Raw genomic sequence first — 20932 nt, forward strand, 5'->3', positions numbered from 1 at the left:
CAAAGTTAAGCTGTGGCAGTCTGAAAAATCCCTCATGCTACTCTACAGTGAAACTTTTGAATCTTCAAATGGTGGCAATGACTCGAGAAAGCCACTAGATAATCCTATGGAGGCGAGAACTGCCTCCCCTACTTGCCACTCCTGCTACTCAGCAGCATATAASGTGCAAACCTTGGATCATCTTTATTTCCACCCTGCTCTGAACAGGAAGGCAACATTGTCTCACCCTGATGGCTCCCTGTTGACTTAGCGTATTGGCAGGACTATTTGCAGCTCTCCCTGACAGCCAGCCCATTTGGTCATCATGACCTCGCCTACTAACGGTACCTCAAACAGCAACCTCAGCGTTTCACTGAGAACATAAGAGCAGGCACTAGGATGGCAGGTAGTAGGTATTTATTCTCGGACATCTGAGGTTCAGATGGTCACTTCAAGTCCTGCGTGGCACCAAACAAAACACCAACCACATCAAYGCAGCTTGGGCTTTGAGCCATGGCTGGCAGTGCAGGTCAGACCCTCGGGAGCACTGCTCAGGTATGCTTCCCTGTCACCCTGCTTGTGCTACATGCTTTGCTTCCACTCAGTGGCATGGCTGATTAAATTAAACAGATAAATACATCCCTTGGCTCACAGAAGGGTTTTGCCTTTGATTTCATATCCAGACTGTTATGCTGATAAAGATGACAGATGGAAACAAGAAGCAAGCTGGGGAGAGCTAAACGGCTTTGAAAAATGTTTCTCTTGTGCGCCTAGGAGCCATGGCCCCCAGGTCAGAGGAGAAACGTCTACACGGCAGCAGAGGGAAGCACCTACGATCCTGCTTGTGGGACAAACCAAGCACCTTCYTAGGCTGCTCCGTTCACATGGCCACACAGACTCTCCGTCTCCGTGTTACCTTGCAACTGATTAAACCAAAAAGCTGCAGAGCGGAAAGGCCACTTCACATGAATTTCTCAGGAAGAACCAAGCARTTTGCAAAGTAACTAAAGCAAGCAAAGAAACAAACCTCTCCCTCGGCCACTCCCTACACCCCTTTTGCACGAACAAAAAACGCCAGTTGCCTCTCCAGAAGGCACGAGCTAATTAATTTAATTTCCTAGCTCTTATTTTATCAAAATAAGTTCATTCAGCARGGGCTGCTTGAACAAAGAAGTTACAGCAAGAAATTGCCAGTGTGGTCCTAATAATGAAAGTGAATCAGCAGAACCAGGAGACACATGGCAATGCAAGAGGAAGGCTTTTTCATTTATTTTTCTTTCATATACGGTTAGAGAACATAAAAGCGAGTGTCTTTCCACTTATACCTATTTACTGTCATAGAAATATTTTCATTTATTCTAACACACATGCATACACACATATATCCCAAGCCAGAAGAACAGCYAGGAAGCCATTAAAAAAAAATCATGAAAATCCCAGCCCAAGAAGTGCCCATTCCTCTTTGAAACCCCAGTCACCTGAAGTAATAAATCTGTGAAATGGAATATTGCTGATATGATTTGTGACTCCTTTCTAAATGGCCCCTTCAGACAGACTCCTCATCTGAGAGCAGCAACAAATTTTGGCCTTGGCAGCAGTTTGCCTGCTTCCAACTGAAATGGAAAATCAGTAACGCAGACTGGGGGCGGGGGGGGGACTTCCAACTTACCTGCAAACACGCACACGACAGAGCTTGAAACTTACTGCASAAAACTTCATGAACACACTAGTGAGCCAAAGCCAGCTTCGGAGAGGGACCCTTCCTCTCTCACCCTCCAGCTCTGCCTCTCTTTCTTTCTCCTTCACTGCTTTCTGTGCCTCCGGCCTCTCACCCCACACTTCCAGTCCTTCACCATACAGTGCTCCTGCTCCTGAACGAAGCCCAGAGGAGCCTGAACTGATTATCCATTATATTATCTCTAGCAGGAGACTGCAAACGCGCACAGTCATTTTAACAACACTGCCGGGTCTCCCGTCACCAGGCTCACCAGGGACAACACTATCCAGAGAGCCACCACATCAAATATTTATAGCAATCACTTGTAACGTGCGTTGCTCTAATCCTTTTGTCAGTGCCACAGACTCTCTTCCAGGGTAACGCATTACAACCCTCGACCACAGACTTGGTAACAGCACACTTAGGGGGTGTTTTTAGGTTTTTAATTATCTTTTTCTTACAACAAAGGCACTATAACACTTACAAAAGGCACCAGGTTGCTGAAGGGGGAAGACAGAAAATAATGATGTGCTAAATACAAGAGAAAATACTGTTATACTGCATGCAACTATCAGGAGGAAATAAAAAAATTATTAAATACTTTTTACTATTTAAAAATAACATTCAAATGTGCCTGTGATAGTTCTGAGCTTTAGCTGCATTACAGCTCTGAGGAACATGCATATCATGAGATATATATTTATATATATATRTATTTTTATTAATGGTCATCCAAAAGCTCAACACACTCAAAACTTTCAGCATCGTTCACAGACTTGCAGAGCAAACACGTTTGGCTACGACACTATTTGTATTGTCTGCTGAAAGAAGGGCTTGAACGACGTTTGTTTGGTTAAGGACGAACAGTCCTGCGGAGCCTCTGGGCGGATGTATGGAAAAAAAAGTCAGGTAACACTTTAGGCCTGCGAAGCAACAGAGTCCTTTCACCCGACAGAAATGTAGGTAAAACTGGASTATTCTGCAGTCTGGGWTGCACTCAGAGAGTTGCCCCGGGTRTCTAACATATTTCACAAATAAGCATCGGGCTGTTAGGGAAACAAGCCCAGAGGAGGTTCAAGTGGGGCTCTTATTTCTCAAAGGCCCACGAAAGAAGGAACCGATGCAGACAGTCGGTCTCAGGCGAAGATGCTGCGCCAGCAAGCGGGTGTTAATCGTCAAAGTCAATTCTGATGGGACCACCTGTCAGGACGTGGTTCGCCACGTGACCGGATTCCTCCTCCTCCGTCTTGGCTGCCCTGCGCATTCGTCTCCGGCAGCCCTGGGCGCAGCGGGAGCTCTCGTCCAGCGCCCCGCACACGAGGATGCGGCAGTGCAGGAACACTTCCTGGTGGCGGCAAGACAGCAGGCAAAGTCAGCGCACAGCGGGCTGAGGCAACCCGACTGGCAGTGCTGCCAGCACTCAGCGTGTGGGATGCGTGCCGTTCCCACAGTACGGCCATCTCTGTCCAGGTCTATAATGTCCTTATCCGCCACGACCACGCACAGCCAAACTGGCTGCTCCACCTGTTTTCTCAGATGCCCRGTGAGGGCGTGTTTTGCTCGCAGAGAACTCAGAGCATGCTGTCTGCCTCTTAGCCAGAGACTAAGGCAGAATACGAAAGCATGAAATGAACCTTCAGAAGAAGGTACGAAAACGTCAGGAGTGAGCTGGGAAGAGCTCGTATGGATTGGAAGGGTGGTAGGAAGCAGGTTAAGAACAYGATGCCTCACAAGGACATGGATTGATGGAAACATGCAGGAGTTTGACATGCGCTGAGAAAACACATAAAGATGGAAGACTGAGGGGCAAAGGAGAAAACACAGGCTGATGAGGGGCCAAGACTGGTAGCYGAAGGGAGGAGAGTGCAAAGGGCATGGAGGCAGCTGCCTTTTCTTTCTGCACAGTAAGGCAGATAGCGGCAGGATTGCTGCTCCCTGCCCTCTAAATGACAAGAAGAGTAAGCAAGATCCCTGCAAGCAGCGATTAGGGATGCAAATATTTGTGAAAGTGTAGTCAACAGTGAGGTTTGAAGCAAAATGCGTTGTACAGGCCCTGGAGGATGTGGGGCAGAGGCAGCAGTGGCAATCAGATGGYCAGTGAAATCCGTGAATTTAAAGAGACTTCAACCCTTTTAACCCTAATGAGGCTCTGCAGGGGCTGGAGAGGCTGCTTTTTGCCTTTTGAGGCAGGCACTACAGGCTGGCTGAGTGTAACAACGGTGATTGAAAGACCTGATTTCCTCCAGCACAGAAGAAAAAAGCTACTTGCGTTAGGAAGACAGCATTATCCTTCAGCTGTCCTCCCACTACAGAGCTTCTGCCCCAAACTGCCATCAGCCCGGCCTGCCTGGTTTCACGTTGAATTAATCAGCATGGTGGCCTCGTACCTGGAAACCTGCAGGGCATTTGTGCTCAAAGAGATCAAAAGCTATAGACTGTCTTGTTTTAAAGACAGGGCAGTGCACAATGTGCCAAAAGCCCTGGGTTTCTGTTTGGTCACCGGAAACACAAACRCTTCTCTCTCCCAGCAAATTAGGCTCCCCAAAGCCTCACGGGAAATAGCAAAGATTTCAGCTTGCCGGCACGCTGCCTTGAGCRTACTTGTATCAGCTGCTGTTTTGCGTGGCAGGAAGAAGCAGTTAGYCGATGCTTCAGGACTACAAAAGGGTTGGTACGGTGATGAGAGACTAGATGGGGTGAAAGTCTACCACAGGGCTYCTGCCCCTATACTGGGCTACACGACACTACGCAGCAAGCTGGGTCAGTCTACAGCAGCCACAACCGACCTTTCGACCAATTCTRTTGATTTGGTTTTATCTCCCTCTTCTGAAGTACCTGCGTCCAGCTCCCGAAAGAAACAGCTGCTGGAGCAGGCAGAGCACCGTGTGTCTTGGGCCAACCCTTCCTCCCCTCGGTTCTCTAATAACACAGCCAACTCTGTGTTGAGGATCCTCAGTCAGATCAGGGCTGACGCAAGGTCCGAGGGGTGCTTTTTGAGCTTACCTTGTTGTCTTTGCCCACAAACTTGAACACGGGAACCTGGAAGTGCTTGGCAAGATGGTCCTTTGACGTGTACTGTTTCACCGAATCATCAGAAACGCAGCTGAGGAAAGCAAAGGGACAGGCTTTAATGGGTTTCCCAGAAATGGAAAAAAAGACAGAAAAAACATCTCAGCCTATTTAACTAGAAAGAAAATGATATCTTGGCTCTCTCAGGCTAAGCTACCGTCCATGTTACTTCCTCTTTGGTCACAAGAGAAAATTCGGGAATGATGGGGAAGAAACAACAGTGAAGATGATAGCATCTCCAGACAAAGAACAGCTCAGCAGCAGCGTTGGCAGGACATGGTCCAGTCCCTTCGGCAGAGGGGCTGCCAGAGAACTGCAGGCAAATTTATCCTCATTTCACCTTCCTGTGCAACAGTCTGCAGTGATCAACACAACTGTTAAACATCTATAATATATTGGGTAGTCTGTGTATACYGCACACATAAATGACGCTTAAAATGAAGCAGCCTTTGCCCGTGTTACTAAAMTATTTCAGATTATGAAAAAATAAAAACCTAGATCTACTTTGTTTTATATCATTTCTAATTTTCTTTGCCTCTCAACGGACTTGGTTGAATGACTCAAATTCGCTACAGCTAAAATTCATAATTTCCGTTTCTCTGTCACTAGCAATATACAGCAATATACCTCTATAGGTTACAATTTATGTCTAGTCTGTTTATAAACTACTACAGACTACTTAGAGTCTGCAAGTGAAACAGCAAGACAAAAAGTTATGGTGACTTGATAATTACTGTTGCCGACTGCAGTGCCTTGGGCATTTTGAGAGGCACAGATGCTGTTGTTACTTTGCATTGCAATGCAGTATGTCCTTTCCAGCAAGTTAATTCCAGAAACATGGACTTTGCAAGTTAAAAAAAAAAAAGGAAAAAAAAGGTGATGGAAGAGATGAGATGTGATAGTGTGACAGCTCAAAGCCTACTCTAGAAGCAACCTTTAGCTTCTAGCCTTACACCAGAAATACATATTGTCAGAAACACTGACATTTTTGACGTGTCATGACACATTCCTTTATCAAACAGCGACAAGAACAGCAGCAAAAACCCAATCTGTGTAGCTCTCCTTACACTAGAATGTGTATTAATAAACCTCTGTGCTGTTTGGCTAACTTGGCTCTTTGGGCTGCAATCCCTCCCAGAATCACCCCCCTGCCACGCWGAGCAGAGCACTAAATATCCATGGGAGCGCTCAGTGCTGACCTGATCCCAGCATTATTTATACCATCATTTATTTCAGTAGCTTTTCTCAGCCAGTGGAGGTCATGATCTGAAGGGATATCCCTGTTTGCAATGCTTGTCTAGCTAACTTGCCCGGAGGCAAACATAAAAAGTTGTCCAAGGGGAGCCAATAAATTAACATTGTGACATAATTTCCTTCCTCTTGAGGYCAAACACTAGATGCTACTGAGTTGTTTCGTGTAAAATTAGTTATAAGAGCATCATTCCTCAAGGCACCTTGTTGAAAAGAGCATCATAAAGATTTGCCATAAGACACTGGCCAAGCCTTGGGGTTGTAAAGTCAACTCAGAGGCATTTCCCTGTTTGTGAGTGTATAAACTGTGGTGATTCTTGGACAGAGGCTCAAACAAACTCCTACATCTCAGGGAATGTTCTCCACGCTGGTGGCTAGAAACCTACTGGTTTGAGGCTAGGGAGAGGGGAAAATGGAGAAACAAGGAGGAACCACAGAGCCCCTACCATGCCCCTAAGCATGTGTTTTAGGGAGAGATGCTACAAATGCATGACCAGAAGAGCTCAGCAAGCTCCCAAGTCATGGGGACAAAGTCCCTTGGCATCATATGTGGGACCATTCCAAGTCCCACCCTCCTAGGAAAGCCCCAAACGCTGCTTTCCAGCTTGGAGAGGCGAAAAGGAGCAGGGGAGCACAGATACAGAAGGAAAATGGGTGACCCTGCTCTGGACCAGGAGAAAACAACCCTTTCCTGTGCGAAGTGTGTTGAGAGCAGGGGAGCAGAGAGCAGTCCTGCCATGGTAGCTCTGCTCTGACCCTTTCCCAGGGACAGCTGCAAGGTGGAAAAGGAGAGCCCAGCAAGCACAATAGCTACTTCAACCTGCAAATGTGGTGTAATGAGAGGGAGCCTTGCTAACCAAGCGTAGTGGAACCACCTTAACCGCCTCACGCTCAGGTAAACGGCAGCTCTCGGCCATATCAGATTGCAATGGATTGCCCAGAGTGACATGACCTTGCTCCCAATGTCCCAGAGAGCTGCAATATTTACCATCCATGCAACCGGTCAAGGCCTTCTATTTATTTTCATTTGGAGAAAGCGGAAGGACAGGAGCAGAAGTGGGAAAGCCCGCTCTAGGGTGGGCTGGCCAGGCTAGCAGCAGCAGAGCAGCGTGCTGTGGAGCCCAGGAGGAGGGAGCTGGGCAAATCCACATTTCCAGCTGTGATGGGGCCTCAGATAGCAGTGATTGTGTACCTGTGAAGCCCTTCTCATCAGCAAGGGGAGAGGGGCCAGGGGCTCCCACCTCTTGCCAGCTGGAGATGCAGGGAATAAACAGAAGAAAGTAAGAGAAGGAATTTCCCCTCGCCTCAGCCTAAAGTACCTCCCCTCAGTAAAGGGATTTATATAGAATTTCACTCTGGAAGTCTYGGCTGCAGTTAACTCCTGCAGACCTGATGCTAACTAATCAAACTRAGTAGAAATCTCACCTTTATTGCCTGGGGCTTTGGGGGCTGGGCTGATGGAAGGAAAATGGGTTATTATGAAACTGTTTGGAGCAATGGGAAATCAGCAGTGGATTCAGCTAATTTTACTTTTTAATTGCTGCAAGCCTGGCAAGAAACAAAGAGCTCCGGTTAGCCCGACAGCACATCATTAGCCTTTGCTCTAAGYGAGCAGTACAATTTAAACACAGCATACTGCAGGGGGCTGGCATGTCCCGGGGATGTGGGGGCCTGAATAACTGCGCCAGAGCGGAGCTCTGGATCAGCTCCAGCCAGCCTGTTCCAGCCCGCTTCTCCTTTTGGTGAAGTTTTAATGCCCTCTGCAGGATAACAAGGCCAAAGGGGCTGTTCACGCCTCCTCCGTCAAGAGGAAAATGCTTTTACAAGGAAGTTTCAAGCCCGTTCCTGTGCAAATCCCCAAACTGCTGCTGTGATGGATTGATGAGGTCACATTTTCAGTGCTCTCTTTTTATTCAGCTCAGGTTCTGACCACCGTTCTGGTCCCTCATTTTCACTCATCATGGTAAATGAACGAGTGTTTGGAGTCCTGAGAGGGTCCAAAGGGACAGCCAGGGAGTCAATAAATCAAATGTTTCATTACAAGTCTGTTCGTAAACTCCAGAAACGTCAAGCACAAAAGAACTGCAGCCGAGGATGGAGGGAGGGCAAGCTACTGCTGAAATCTTTGTCGAAAGGAAATTAAAACAGTATCTTTGTGTCCTGCACCCAGCAGGCTTCTTTTGCTGCAGGACTATCCCATAGGATTTATCATCAGCAACTGTAATGGTGCAGGATTTAGCCTGGCAGTTGAAGAAATACATTTTTCCTTATTAGATGATTAGGTGGACAGAACATGGCACCTACACGAACAGAATCCCTTTACCGGTGGGCCGTGACACTTGGATAGGTCTTAGGYATTACTTTGGTAGGATTTTCTTCCCTAAGGAATAGCAGGCATTTCCCAACCATGACATCTGCATAATGTTTTCTAGTTAAGCTGTGAGGCACTGCTGAATGCAAACACTCCAGAGCAACACAGCAACATGGCACTGTCATGCTGGTACCCAAACACTTCTGTGAAAACAGGTCACCTTAGGGGCCAGCAACGCTCCCCAGAATCTGTCACACAAAACCCATCCCCAAGGAGGTGTGAGAGCGAACCCACAGGTTCACCCTGAGCCTTTTACTAGTGTATTCAGGAAAGACCATTAACTTCAAATGGCCTAGAAACTCACCACCAAATTAAGGGACCCTAAGCCTTCTACACTGRCAAGCATCAGAGAGAGAGTAAACAAAAGGGAGCTCCAGCCAGGACCAGCCATGGAATCTTCTGGCTTATGCTAYAGAAAGGCCACTATGGGAAACTTAAGAAACTTGCTCCAGCTGCTGCTGCAACCATGTGGCAGCAGCACACTGCCACTGAGGGGTTCGGCCAGTTGGTTCGGCACTGTGCCAGCCGGCAAATAGAGGTTGGTCCTCGGCAAGGAGATCTCCTTGACAGCAGCCAACTCAGTTATGCACAAGGCTAGTTAGACAGCTGTCCTGTAAAGGTTGCACTTGAAATAATCACTGTTTCTCCCAATCGCTTCTGATGGGATAAGTGTTTGTGCTCGATAACCCTAGCTGCTGGCAATTGCTAGGAACAAAATAGGCAGACTGCTGTAGAGAAGCAATAGTATTTCCTGCATCACACAGCCAACACAACCCAGCCCCTCTGTCGCTCCCCACCTAATAGCCAGCAAAGGAGGGAACAGTCAACTCACCCATCTTGAATCAGGTAGTACTTCAAGATCTCATCAATTTTTGAGGTGGGAGTGGCAAAGCAGCTCTCGACCAGTGTCTCTAGTCCACTGACGTGTACCAATGGCTCGATCCCAAAATACAGAGAGTCCCGAAGCTTGAGGGTGGGAAGGGTGTCCCTGTAAGGCTCGTCAAATTCTTTGTCTTTGAAGATCTCAAGAGTGAAGGGGAAGATGCCTTGGTTGCGGCTCATAATTTCCAAGGGGGAGTTCTTGAGGTTGGGCACATAGCCTTCGGAGATGGTGTACCGGCGTGGGAACTCACAGGTCACCGGGATCAGCAGCTTGCTGGTACGGACAATGATGTCCCCGTTACTTCCTGGAGTCTGCTTTGGCAAGCCAGTCACCAGATTGGTGGCAATAATTTTATCGTTTATTACCTGCAGCACAGAAAGGGATTTAAGGGAAAGGGGATATCATGCTGGAGAGAAATACCTCTCCAGGCTTAGAAAAGCACCAGCAGCTGAGTTTACTTTGTTCAGGAAAGTCAGACATAAACTAGCCCCTGAAGATGCAGCTTGTGAAGTTATACACCGCTAGAGCAACGTTCATCTTTATCTACAACCCGAGGGCCTTTGTCAGTTTGCTGTCAGCTGTGATTCACTGTATTCATGCATGAAGCAGAGGAACTGGCTTCCAATTGCTACCCACCTTCTGAGAGGAGCTTTCTGTCTCCTGACCAGTTGCCCGTGCAGCCTTTGAAGCATAATCTGGAGACCAGATACAGCCTCAACAGGAGAACGAAGAACAGCATAAAAAGCTCTCCCACTTCTGGATGCCCCCTCAGGTCTAGTCTGAGGCCAGCTGCATGGCCAAATCGGAAACCACTCTGATGGTGCAGCTAAATCAACTTTATTCCYCAATTAGGCTATCAACCAACCCCCAAACCTGAGAGGTCCCAAGAGTCAGGACAGCAATAGGATGGGTGTACATACATCTACAACAGTGCCACAGGACTTCAAGGAGAAATGGATGTTGACGTGAGTGCCGTTGGATACTCCTTTGCAGGAAGTGTTAATGAGAGAAAGGTCTAGGCCTCCAACCAGGTCCTTTGGGATGCTCACTTCAATAGAGCTAGACTTGCACAGCACTGGAACTGCAAGAAAAGTCCCCAGAACAATAGTAAGCACTACAAATCTATCGAGGGCTGGGAAAGGGCTCTACTTACTGTTATTGAGGGGAAAAAAAAGATGCTGCATTTATTATTCGTCTGTCTTGCATTCCCATCCATGCAACACAAAGCTGCTGACCCACTACTACCCCAAATTCTCCTGGTGCAGTCATGCCACAAAAGGAGACAAAGATGACTGCTACGCTTGTAGCAGAAGCTCAGCTATGTGGTACTTCGAGTTATACTTTACAGTCAGCAAAGATCTGACTGATATTGCTAGCACTGCTATGTCGTGGAAAGAGACTTTTCCAGCTATGGGTATCAAATTCACAACACCCCAGGCAAAGCCACTCTTTAAGACCCTTTATCAGGTTTTACATCAAATCCAGAGCGTGCCAAAACAAGGCAAACTAATTCCATATAGATATCCATCGAAAACCAAAGTGGCCTGAAAGCCCATAATAATTAATATTTTTATATGCAATAAACTCATCTCTGACATATGCAATCTCAATTAGCTCTTTCCATCTCCTTCCAATCTACTTTCAATTTTCATAAAGCAGATTTCTGTGTGAGTTTTTTAAAAAATTGATTCTATTACATAAAAAAGTGAGACAAAAAGTAGTGATTGGACAAAATGAAATTGGAAAGAAGAGGGAACAATTTTCAATTAAAAAAGTAAATGCAATATATATTCCTTGTGCCTATGCACATCTATTCCATTAGATTTAGGGCACGTGTTCTTTTGCTGATAGTCTGGACCTTAATCAGCCAGAAAAACAAACCCCCTCCAGAATTACCATTTAGCATACCTTAAAAATCACGACAAAACTTCTTTGCAACTAGTTCACCAAACTTTTCTTCATAAAACTCCCAACACTTGGCATTCCATATGATCTGCCTTCCCCTAATCCCAATCAAGTTAAGTATACAGTTTGGGATTCGGGACCTTGGACACAATGAACATGGCTAAAACACRCCTTCTCCCTCCCCTTAGAAAAACAAATTCTTGTATCCCAGCAAAGATATTTATAATGGCTACCACGTACCAGGGAATAGTTTTTATTAAAGAATCATCATTTTCAAGGCGCTATGCTAAACAGTGTGTGGTGTGCCYGAGGCAGTATGCTCTCCTAAAGACATTGCTGGGTTAGAACGGAAAATTAAAGAAATAAGAAGTACCTTCACTTTTACTCCATTAGCAACAGAAGTCAAGCAGGAATAACTGAGCAAAGCTCAAAAGGAGGCAAAGGGACATTGTGAACACAATCTAATGCAGATGGAAAGAAAAATATCCTTTGGAGAACTGATTGGCTGAACTCTAGCTTCACTGTTCTAGTAAATCACCGGTAAATGAAAAAGTGCAATGCTTTTTACAAGGGTGTGGTTCTAAGCAAGACAGTAGACAGTTTGCATCCCAGCTGCAGTTCTCCAAAGCTCAGGAGCAGTTTGCTCCAGCTTATCTGGGGCAGCACTGGCACAGGTTGCCCAGRGAGRTTGTGGAGCCTCCTTCTCTKCAGATCTTCAAGGCCCGCCYGGATGCAACCCTATCTAACATGCTCTAGGTGACCCTGCTTGAGCAGGGGGGGTGGACTAGATGATCTCCAGAGGTCCCTTCCAACCTTTCCCATTCTGTGTGAATTCTGTGTGAATCTCCATAACTAAATGTCCTTTGACATTTGACTGCTTGGAGCAGGGGCTATCTTTTTGTGCAGACTACAGGCTCGCTCGTGCTGGGGAACCCTGAACCACTGCTAGAAACACAAATTAACTACATCAGTGTAACCTGCTTAGCTGCACAAAAGGGTTGAACATGAGATAGCAGAGAAAATCATTTCAGGATCACACTTCAGAAGGAGGGGGGGTACTAGGAAAGGGATGGGGAAGGAGCACTTTCCAAGTGCTTCTTTGGCTGCTATCCTTGTGTGAAAATTGCAGCCAAGCCATTGATTTCTGTGGAAGAAGACTGATATTTGCCCTGAACGTATAGACAGTGCAGCGGAGGTTTGATAGGACGCAGATCCAATTACTTCAGGCAACTAGGTCTGTCCTGCACTGTTAATTGTATCACTAAAAACTTGATTAGGTGCCATAAAAAGTTGTACTGGTACATTTCCAGAAATACTCTGTCATATATATCTGCTCAAAATTGCAGACTACTGGATAGGGCCATAAATTCACAAAATGTAAAAGAATAAGCAATGTTGTTTTATGAGAGCTGCTGCAATTGCTATATTGCAAGYGCCCTTGGCAGTCAGCACTGCTGCCACTCATTAGCATCCTCCTGGGAAGGAGGAGCGTGGGCTGGGAAAAGTGTGGCCTTCTAACAGTGCTGGGGCTGCCTCAGGGAGACAGGACTGAAGAACACTGCTCTTGTCTGGCCTCACACCTTCAATCAATAAGAATAATCATGGATCTTGAAATCCCCATCGCCTCCTCCCCACCTGGATCCGCCAGAGCTGTGAGGACTACTGAATCACAAGTATGCACGGCTCACCCCAGGGTCCACGTACAAGAACCTTCCTGAAAACAGATGGGCAGAGAARTGAACTGATGTGTAAAAAACAGAGCCTAGATCACATGGTCACACCCTGAAAAAACACAAAATGACAAAACAGAAGACGTCCAGATAGTGCACGGCAACTCAGCCCTGCTGCAAGGCAGCCACAAGCATTGTTTTGCCTGCAGGGTAGCACGCACAAGACCCCTGCACACGCACCACACTCCCATAGGCTCTTGGCAACTCTTTTTCTGTGACATGAGAACATCCACGCACTTAGTTACTTAACTGGGAAAAGAAGAGAGGGAGAAGGAGCTGCCACTGCCCCCTTCCCCTCCCAAGRAAGCGGGACTGGGATGTGGCACTCTCCAGAAGGGCAATTAAATTGCCCCAACTGCAAGACTTCTGCTTTCCTGGCATCCCCTTCCCCGTTCACCGTGCACCTTCCTGCCAAACAGACCTGCTGGCTGTAGCCAAATAGCCTCCTTCCTGCATGGTCACCAGCATCCCTTGCACTGAATGACCATGTCTGCACTGTAGATTAAYAGGTAAATCCACAAGGTGTAGAACAGAGACTACCAAACTGCTTTCGCTCTTGTATTACTRGTCTTCCTTGTAATTCTTGCATTAATTTTACATTCTTTTACCACTGTATGGTCTGCTTTTCTGGAGAAAAATAAAAAGATTAAAAAAGCAGAAATTGCATCAAATAGAACCATTCTGACTTCCTCCCCAAGGCATTTCTATCCTGACGGGCCACCATGAGGTCTAGATCTGTATCTCTGATGGTTGGCTATCTGTAACACATCAGAGCACAGGATATTCAGGCCTGAGCCCACCCTTGCTGAAATCATCTACAGCCCAAGCGAATCAGCTCATGAAAGACTCCTTTGCCTGCATTTAGATCATACCTTGCTTATGGCCAAGTCCAGCCCATTAGCAAACTCCCATGAAAATGTCTGAAGGCAACAACACTGGTTCTTCCTGGGCCCACCAAGATGGAGCACAAGCAGAGAGCCAGGAGCTTGGTCTGTCCCCATCAGGGCAGCACTGCTCCTTCTCCAGCTATGTGCTGAGCCTGACAGGCCTGAGAAGTGGTGAGGCTTCCCCCATGCTCTTCTCCCTGCATTCACTGCTACAGAGCTAGATTGACTTCTGGGAGCCTGGAGATGCATTTGCAAGAAAATCCTGCTCAGCTTTTGCAACCAAATAAAGGGAAAATGTTTATCCCCTACACGTGTGACAGGTGCAAGCAAGCGGGCAAGAAGGACTCCCTGTGCACAGAGATGGAGTAAACCTCACATGGAAGCTTCTCCAAGGATAATGTTGCCCTTGCCTCTACTCCACATAAGCAACTGTCGATTTTCAGAAACTATAGAATCATAGAATCAGTAAGGTTGGAAGGGACCTCTGGAGATCATCTAGTCCAACCTCCCTGCTCAAGCAGAGTCACCTAGAGCATGTTAGACAGGGCTGCATCCAGGCGGGCCTTGAAGATCTSCAGAGAAGGAGACTCCACAACCTCTCTGGGCAACCTGTCCCAGTGCTCCGTCACTCACAGGGAAGAAATTCCCCCTCACGTCCAGGCGGAACTTCCTGTGCTTCAATTTCTACCCATTGCCTCTTGTCCTGTCACACGGGACAACTGAAAAGAGTTTGGCCCCGTCCCCTTGACACCCTCCCTTCAGGTACTTGTACACATTGATGAGATCCCCCCTCAGTCTTCTCTTCCCCAGGCTGAAGAGGCCCAGCTCTCACAGCCATTCCTCCTAGGGGAGGTGCTCCAGCCCTCTGATCATCTTTGTAGCCCTACGCTGGACTCTCTCCAGTAGCTCCATGTCTCTCTTGTACTGGGGAGCCCAGAACTGGACACAGTACTTGAGATGAGGCCTCAGCAGGGCTGAGTAGGGGGCAGGATCACCTCCCTTGACCTGCTGGCAACAGTCTTCCTAAAGCACCCCGGGAGACCATTGGCTTTCTTGGTCACAAGGGCACATTGCTGGCTCATGGTCAACCTGTCGTCCACCAGCACTCCCAGGTCCTTCTCTGCAGAGCTGCTCTCCAGAAGGTCGGCCCCCARCTTGTACTGGTGCCTAGGGTTATTTYTCCCTGGGTGCAGGACTCTGCACTTGCCCTTGTTGAACCTCACGAGGTTCCTCTCTGCCCAGCTCTCCAGCCTGTCCAGGTCTCTCTGAATGGCAGCACAGCCCTCAGGTGTGTCAGCCACTCCTCCCAGCTTGGAATCATCAGCAAACTTGCTGAGGAGGCACTCTGTCCCCTCATCCAGGTCATTGATGAAGAAGTTGAACAGGATGGGAGCCAGTACTGAGCCCTGGGGGATGCCACTAGCCACAGGCCTCCAGCTGGACTCCACGCCACTGATGACGACCCTCTGAGCTCTGCYTTTCAGCCAGTTCTCAATCCACCTCAAGCGGATTGAGAATGGATTGAGTGGATAGTGCCCACCACTATCTTGGGCACTTTTCCAAGGGACAGCAGAAACACTCAGTATGAGAACCAGTCCCCTTCTTTTGAGACATGGAAATGCTTACTGAAATGACTAGACAGATATTTAACCCGGGCAAAACAATACCTTTCTCTGTAACAGCATTCTTGGAAGTGACCAAACACTCTTAATTGAAATTAAAAAGACCAAGTTTGAGGCATGGAAAATTTCAGCTCTAATAGCAAAAAATTTGGCRAAGGTATGCACAGCCAAAGCAAAGCAATAAAATGGAAGATGTTAAGCAATGTTAGTTGTAAGTGATCACGGTCAAAACTGCTTGCGATGCAAGATGCACTCAGTGGGGTCCTGTGTCTCTGCTCTCTCGCCTAGTAAAAAAGAGTAATGTTTGCAGACATTCAGTTTGGAAGGATCTGTCATTCTCAACAAAGCTCCATTAACTAAACTGGAAAGGAGAAACTAAGAGACCCCCCCCAAAAAAAGAAAAAAAATCAGGAGATGGGTTAGAAACAATACTACCTCTGACATAAACCTTTAATGAGTGAAGCCCCTTCAAAACTTCATCCAGCATTTCTTTGAAAGCAACTAGAATGTCCTGTTTCAGAACAGAGGTGGATGGCAAGCCCTTCCTTCCACAAGAAAGAACCTTTTCTTTCACATACATGTTGTTCCTTTTTYGCAGAGCTCTGCCAGGCCCCACTCTTCCCACACACCATTGCTTTAGGTAGCACTGATTGATGTGTTTATATCTGTCAAAGCACTATTCARTCAGTCCTTCTTGCTAGAAACCTGATACACAACACATTTGCAAACACTGAGGACTGTGGATTGYCTCCTCTGAAGTGAAGCTCCTAGTAGAGGAGCTGAGCTCAGCTCTGACCTCCTCCTATCAATGAAAAACATTTTTTTAAACATAATTTTCATGTCCAGGGGACAGAGGCCGTCAGGAAGATTTTTTGCCATATTGGCACAGTTGAACCTGGGTTATCTGATCCGTTGACCTACCTTGGCAAGTGTGATTATCTTCCGACAGAACCAGTCCCCTTGGACACTCACACTGGTATGTGTCCTCCACTTCAACGCAGGTATGGCTGCAGCCTCCGTTGTTATTGTGACAACCTTCAATTTCTGCAAAAGAAAGAAAAACCAGCACATCCTGCTCTTTAGACAACTCACTGACAGTTATGCAGGCTCCAGCATATACTCCCAGCTGCCTAACAAGCAGTATGACCAGTGCAAAGCTTGAAGGTGACAGCAGGGTGAGAGCTTACTTCCAGAAATTGCTGTGGAAGCCTAATTTTATTGTTTAATTTCCTGTGTTTGCCATTTCACCATGAAGTTCACTAAGAATTCAGAGAAAAAGCTTACCAAATTAAATCACAGGCTATAAATCACATAAACAAGGAAGCTGAATAGGCAACCTTGAGCTTTGCCCTTTCCAGCTTCTGAGACATTCCTTAATCTAAATTTTTATGTTGTTTCTTACTAAAAAAAAAAAAAAAAAAAAAAAAAGGCAAGGGGAACCTCCTAGAACTTCTACCACATGAAACCACATTTGCTCCTTAGCCATCACTAGAATTAAAGCCTTGAGATTTTCAGGGCAGGTGTTCATTATCAGGGAGAATGGATTTGGTGGTAGCAGGTAGCTTCTATCCCCAGCAGGAAACACCCGGGAGATGATGACATCTTCTTTGCCTGGGGGTGGGTTCCCAGCTGTGATAGTGGAGGGCACAGTAGATTCCTTCATCCTTTTTGTAAGCTGAAAATGTGATTGTGCTTGTAGAAGTTTGTTTAGCGGGAATCTTGCTCGTTTAGTGCAAGTTTTAGGCTTCAAGGCTGGGTACACTGAGGTGCATTATCACAGGGACAGAAGGATACAATTTCCCTCCTAAACTTCTCCCGTCCTCGCCGAGGAAAGAGGGCAGCCCAGCTAATCTGAGAGGTTCTCATGTTTTTCTTAAGCCTTCCCTGTTTGAGTGAGGCTATTCTTTGAGAATCTGGGTTTTCTGTAATATGTATTTCTAGCCATTTTACAGCTGCAGGAAAGAGCTCCAAGGGTATTCTCAAAATCTGAAAACCTAAGGCAAATAGGTCTGTTACTAGTTGTTGTCGGCTTTCTATTATAAAAAAATAYACGAAAGAAAATATCATGATTTCTTTTTCTTTTTTAATAATCTTCATTGCTTGATTTTTTAAAACATCTGGGGTGAATACTGCTAGATGTTTTCAGCAAAACAGTTGTAAATACAACACATGCAAATTGTAAAGACAAAATATTTCCCCCTAAGCCTGGCACCAGAAATAACTGTGGTTTTAGATGAAATGTAAAGGAAACAATTGAAATCCCATACTCAGTCCTACACCTGGCATGAAAAATAGCAGCTTGAACACTCCACATCAGTCAAAGTAACAGGTAAAGCATTATAAGGGAAATTTTGTAGATAATTTTAACCCTGCTTAGCCCCACCAGCTCCAAGTTTAATTGCTAATCATTATCATCATGTAATCAAGCAAAATCTCTTGCATTCACTCACACAGCGACAGCTGTGAGGTGGCCCACGAGTAAATCACACACTCTAATCGCTCACAAAGCTGAGGGCACATCCTTAGAAATAAAACCTACTAACAAGACTGTAAAAATCCCCAACAGCAGCATTAAACTCAGGCAAAGCACCATCCCTTTTACCAGAGAGGAAATTAAATGATATATCAAAGGATCTCAAGTCCAACTTCAGGAAACAAATGCATTTCCAAGCACAGGCTATTCCAGCCCTATCAGAAGCATGCAGTGCTCCGGAATAAAAACTGCCACATAGCGCACTTGGTTTATGTGACAACACACCAGCTCACGCTGGACATGGAAGAAAGAATACCACAGGCCGCTCACGGCCCCACCATGGCTGTTGGCACCAGGGGAACTACTAGACAAGGGGCACTTCGCACAGCAGCTTTCCCAGGCAAGCATCATTGTCAGTACTGGTGTTTTATTAACAATCCCACAATTTTGTCATTATGAATGTCTACCACGCAGCAACAATTGTACAATTGCGTGCAGGCTGCAGATGTGTCCAGTTCTGGCAATCAGGTGGCCAGAAAGTTAAGGTTCATCATACTCCTGCCTGAGGCTCCAGAGTTGCTGTCAACAGACTCCGTAGCAGCTTTGCCTTTCAGGAGCCATGGTGCTCTTCATAGCTGACCACAGAGGACATCAGGCACAARTCAACTTTTGCTGTGTTCTCCTATTTCTTCCTGAAGGTGTTGGTACGTCTTAAGTGAAAACAGCTCAAAACCACATTTTGGTCTTAATTTCTGTCCAAGCCCCTGCCAAAGCTCCCGTCCAAGCTCAGCAGGGGTTTCCAGCATGGCTGTGCTACCGCTGGGTCTGGCCACCTGAAAGTAACTGCAGCAGTTCACACAGCACAGCCCACAGCTAACCACTAACAGAAAGCTAAGTCAAAATGCAGCCCTCATCCTAACTCTAGCTTCAGCTCTCAGACTAGTTCCCTCTTTTCTCAAACTCCATTCTGGGAGGTGATGAGATCCTCACACCCTAGTCTAGACATTACCCCAAACCTAATGCTAGCTGTCAAAAAACAACAACACTAAACCTGACCCAGGCAGTCATCACAGTACAACTATCATACAAATCTCCAGAGCCAAATCCTGTCATCTCCAGCAGTAACAGGCTCTGTCTGGACAACTAACCTTCCAAGTCCACTGCTGCCTCTTCTCCTCATGGAGATAAATAAAAGTGAAGGCTAAGAGTCATGAACAGGGCAGGGAGAATAACAAGGAGACTCTGTTCTGCCTGATTAGAAGAATATTTCACTAATAACATCATTGGCAAGCACAGAAGTGATGTGAGTGACTTTTCACCTCAGCTGCCAGGAGCTAAGAGAGAACTAGTACTGCAAGTGAAGGGAAGTGATTTACATCATTTCCAGCAGATTGTGGTAGATGACATCCTTGCAACTTCTCCTTCTAACTCACCTTCGCAGGTTTTCCCATCACTTCCCAGGGTGCGCCCAATCCCACACTCACAGCGGTAGGAGTTCTTCAGGTTGATGCATAATTCACTGCAGCCTCCATTCCCCTGCTCACATTCATTCTCATCTGTAAAAAAACATAATGTCATTAATGCRATTAATAATCCCACTAAATACTGAAGGCCACTGTTTACTGACTCTAGCAGACCATCCTGCCATGCTGCACCCAACCTGGGGGAAAAAACAGCACGCAGAGAGCAGCCATTTCAGAGAAGAGATGGATACAGTTCCCTGGGAAACTTCCAAATTGGTTCCATGTGCCAAGAGAGCTCATGTTTCAGTCTACCTTCTCACCTTAAATTCTTCCTTGCTCTCCACTCACAAAGACATTAAAAGAGTTAACATGATTTTACTGGGTGATGAAAGTAGGTGAGTACTAGAATCAGTCAAAAACAAATCTTACCTATTTATATATTACACCTGCTACACATGACCAATTATTCCGCAGCAATTTAAAATGATTTAACTCTTATTTCAAAAAGACACAAGAATGAAAAACAGCTATAAACATATACACAAAGCCAAAATCAAACCAAAACGTTTTAATGAGTCCCACGAAACTTTCCCAGAAAAGTTCTGTCGTGAGAAATTTCATCACTTTGGCTTCTTGCCCTCGTTGCGACTGCTCCCTGCCGCAGACAGCTCAGGTGTTCCTGAAAAACTGAAATTGTGAACTCGCTGCGGTGAGACCTGACCTGGGGCACTGGTATTACACAGACCAYGACAATCATTATTAGCTGCTCAGCCACTCTGTACCAAAGGTGAGATGAAAAGCTCTGTTCCGAGTTTCTCTCTTCTACGACTGAGCTTCTCACTGCCCCGTAACAGCCCTCCTGACCTGCTCTGCTCCTCTATAGTCATCCACAGGGCCGCAGCACCTACCTTTCCCATTCAGAAGAAAGAGAAATGCCTGAGCTGGCATTCTGTGCTGCCTGRAATGCACTCTGAATCAAGGTCTGGAAAACCCTGAAACAGGCCTAAACGGAGTCCTTATAACCAAAGCAGTTTACCCACGAGCAGACCCTCTGTCACGTTTCTGTGTTGGACGCACTGAATTCTAGATTAGAGCCCTCCACGGTGCTGACAGTGTTTACTRAGAGAGAAAGAAAAGGACAGAAGATGCTTTTGAATCTCTTGGTAAAGCTCTGAACATTCCTAACATTCCTTCTGATTTTCTCTATTTTGATTTCTCTAAGCATTTTTTTTTGGAAAGGTACTTTGTTCTCTGAGATTCTCATTCGTCGACCTGATTTAATCTCTATCTGTTGGCAAAATATGAATCAAATAAGAGACAGGAGGGGAAAGTCATTGTTACTGTTGTACCACAAAACTGATGATTCTTTTTAGGCAGGACACAATGTGGAGGTTATCAATCAAGGTTCATGTGGGGTTTCACCAAAAYAGCTTTGAAGTTACTAGCTGACACAAGCTTAAAAGCAAGGAAGAAGAAAAATGCCATTTTAAGGTACATGGTCAGAGATGAGCTCTTTCAGGTAAAAGTGGTCCCACGTGTACACAGTACTGGCAGCTTACAGCTGGTGATGTGTTCTTTCCAC

At 46.2% G+C, this 20932-nt stretch overlaps 1 protein-coding gene across 2 annotated transcripts in view; it reads right to left on the bottom strand.

Annotated features, from left to right (window-relative positions):
• Positions 1 to 2129: 2129 nt before the first annotated feature.
• The window catches only part of OIT3 (oncoprotein induced transcript 3), a 31394-nt gene continuing 12591 nt past the window's right edge, over positions 2130 to 20932 (bottom strand). For both annotated transcript variants that reach the window (XM_085302034.1, XM_085302033.1), the window contains 6 exons: positions 19321 to 19443; positions 16336 to 16458; positions 10191 to 10351; positions 9220 to 9635; positions 4700 to 4799; positions 2130 to 3041 (listed from right to left, as the gene is read on the bottom strand). In XM_085302034.1, coding sequence (XP_085158160.1) covers positions 2865 to 3041; positions 4700 to 4799; positions 9220 to 9635; positions 10191 to 10351; positions 16336 to 16458; positions 19321 to 19443 — 1100 coding nt within the window. In that variant the 3' untranslated portion in view covers positions 2130 to 2864. The remainder of the gene's footprint in view (positions 3042 to 4699; positions 4800 to 9219; positions 9636 to 10190; positions 10352 to 16335; positions 16459 to 19320; positions 19444 to 20932) is intronic.

This window comes from Rhea americana, unplaced genomic scaffold (genome assembly GCF_003343005.1).
Source record: "Rhea americana isolate MKP2758 unplaced genomic scaffold, rheAme1 scaffold_183, whole genome shotgun sequence".
Classification (NCBI taxonomy): domain Eukaryota; kingdom Metazoa; phylum Chordata; class Aves; order Rheiformes; family Rheidae; genus Rhea; species Rhea americana.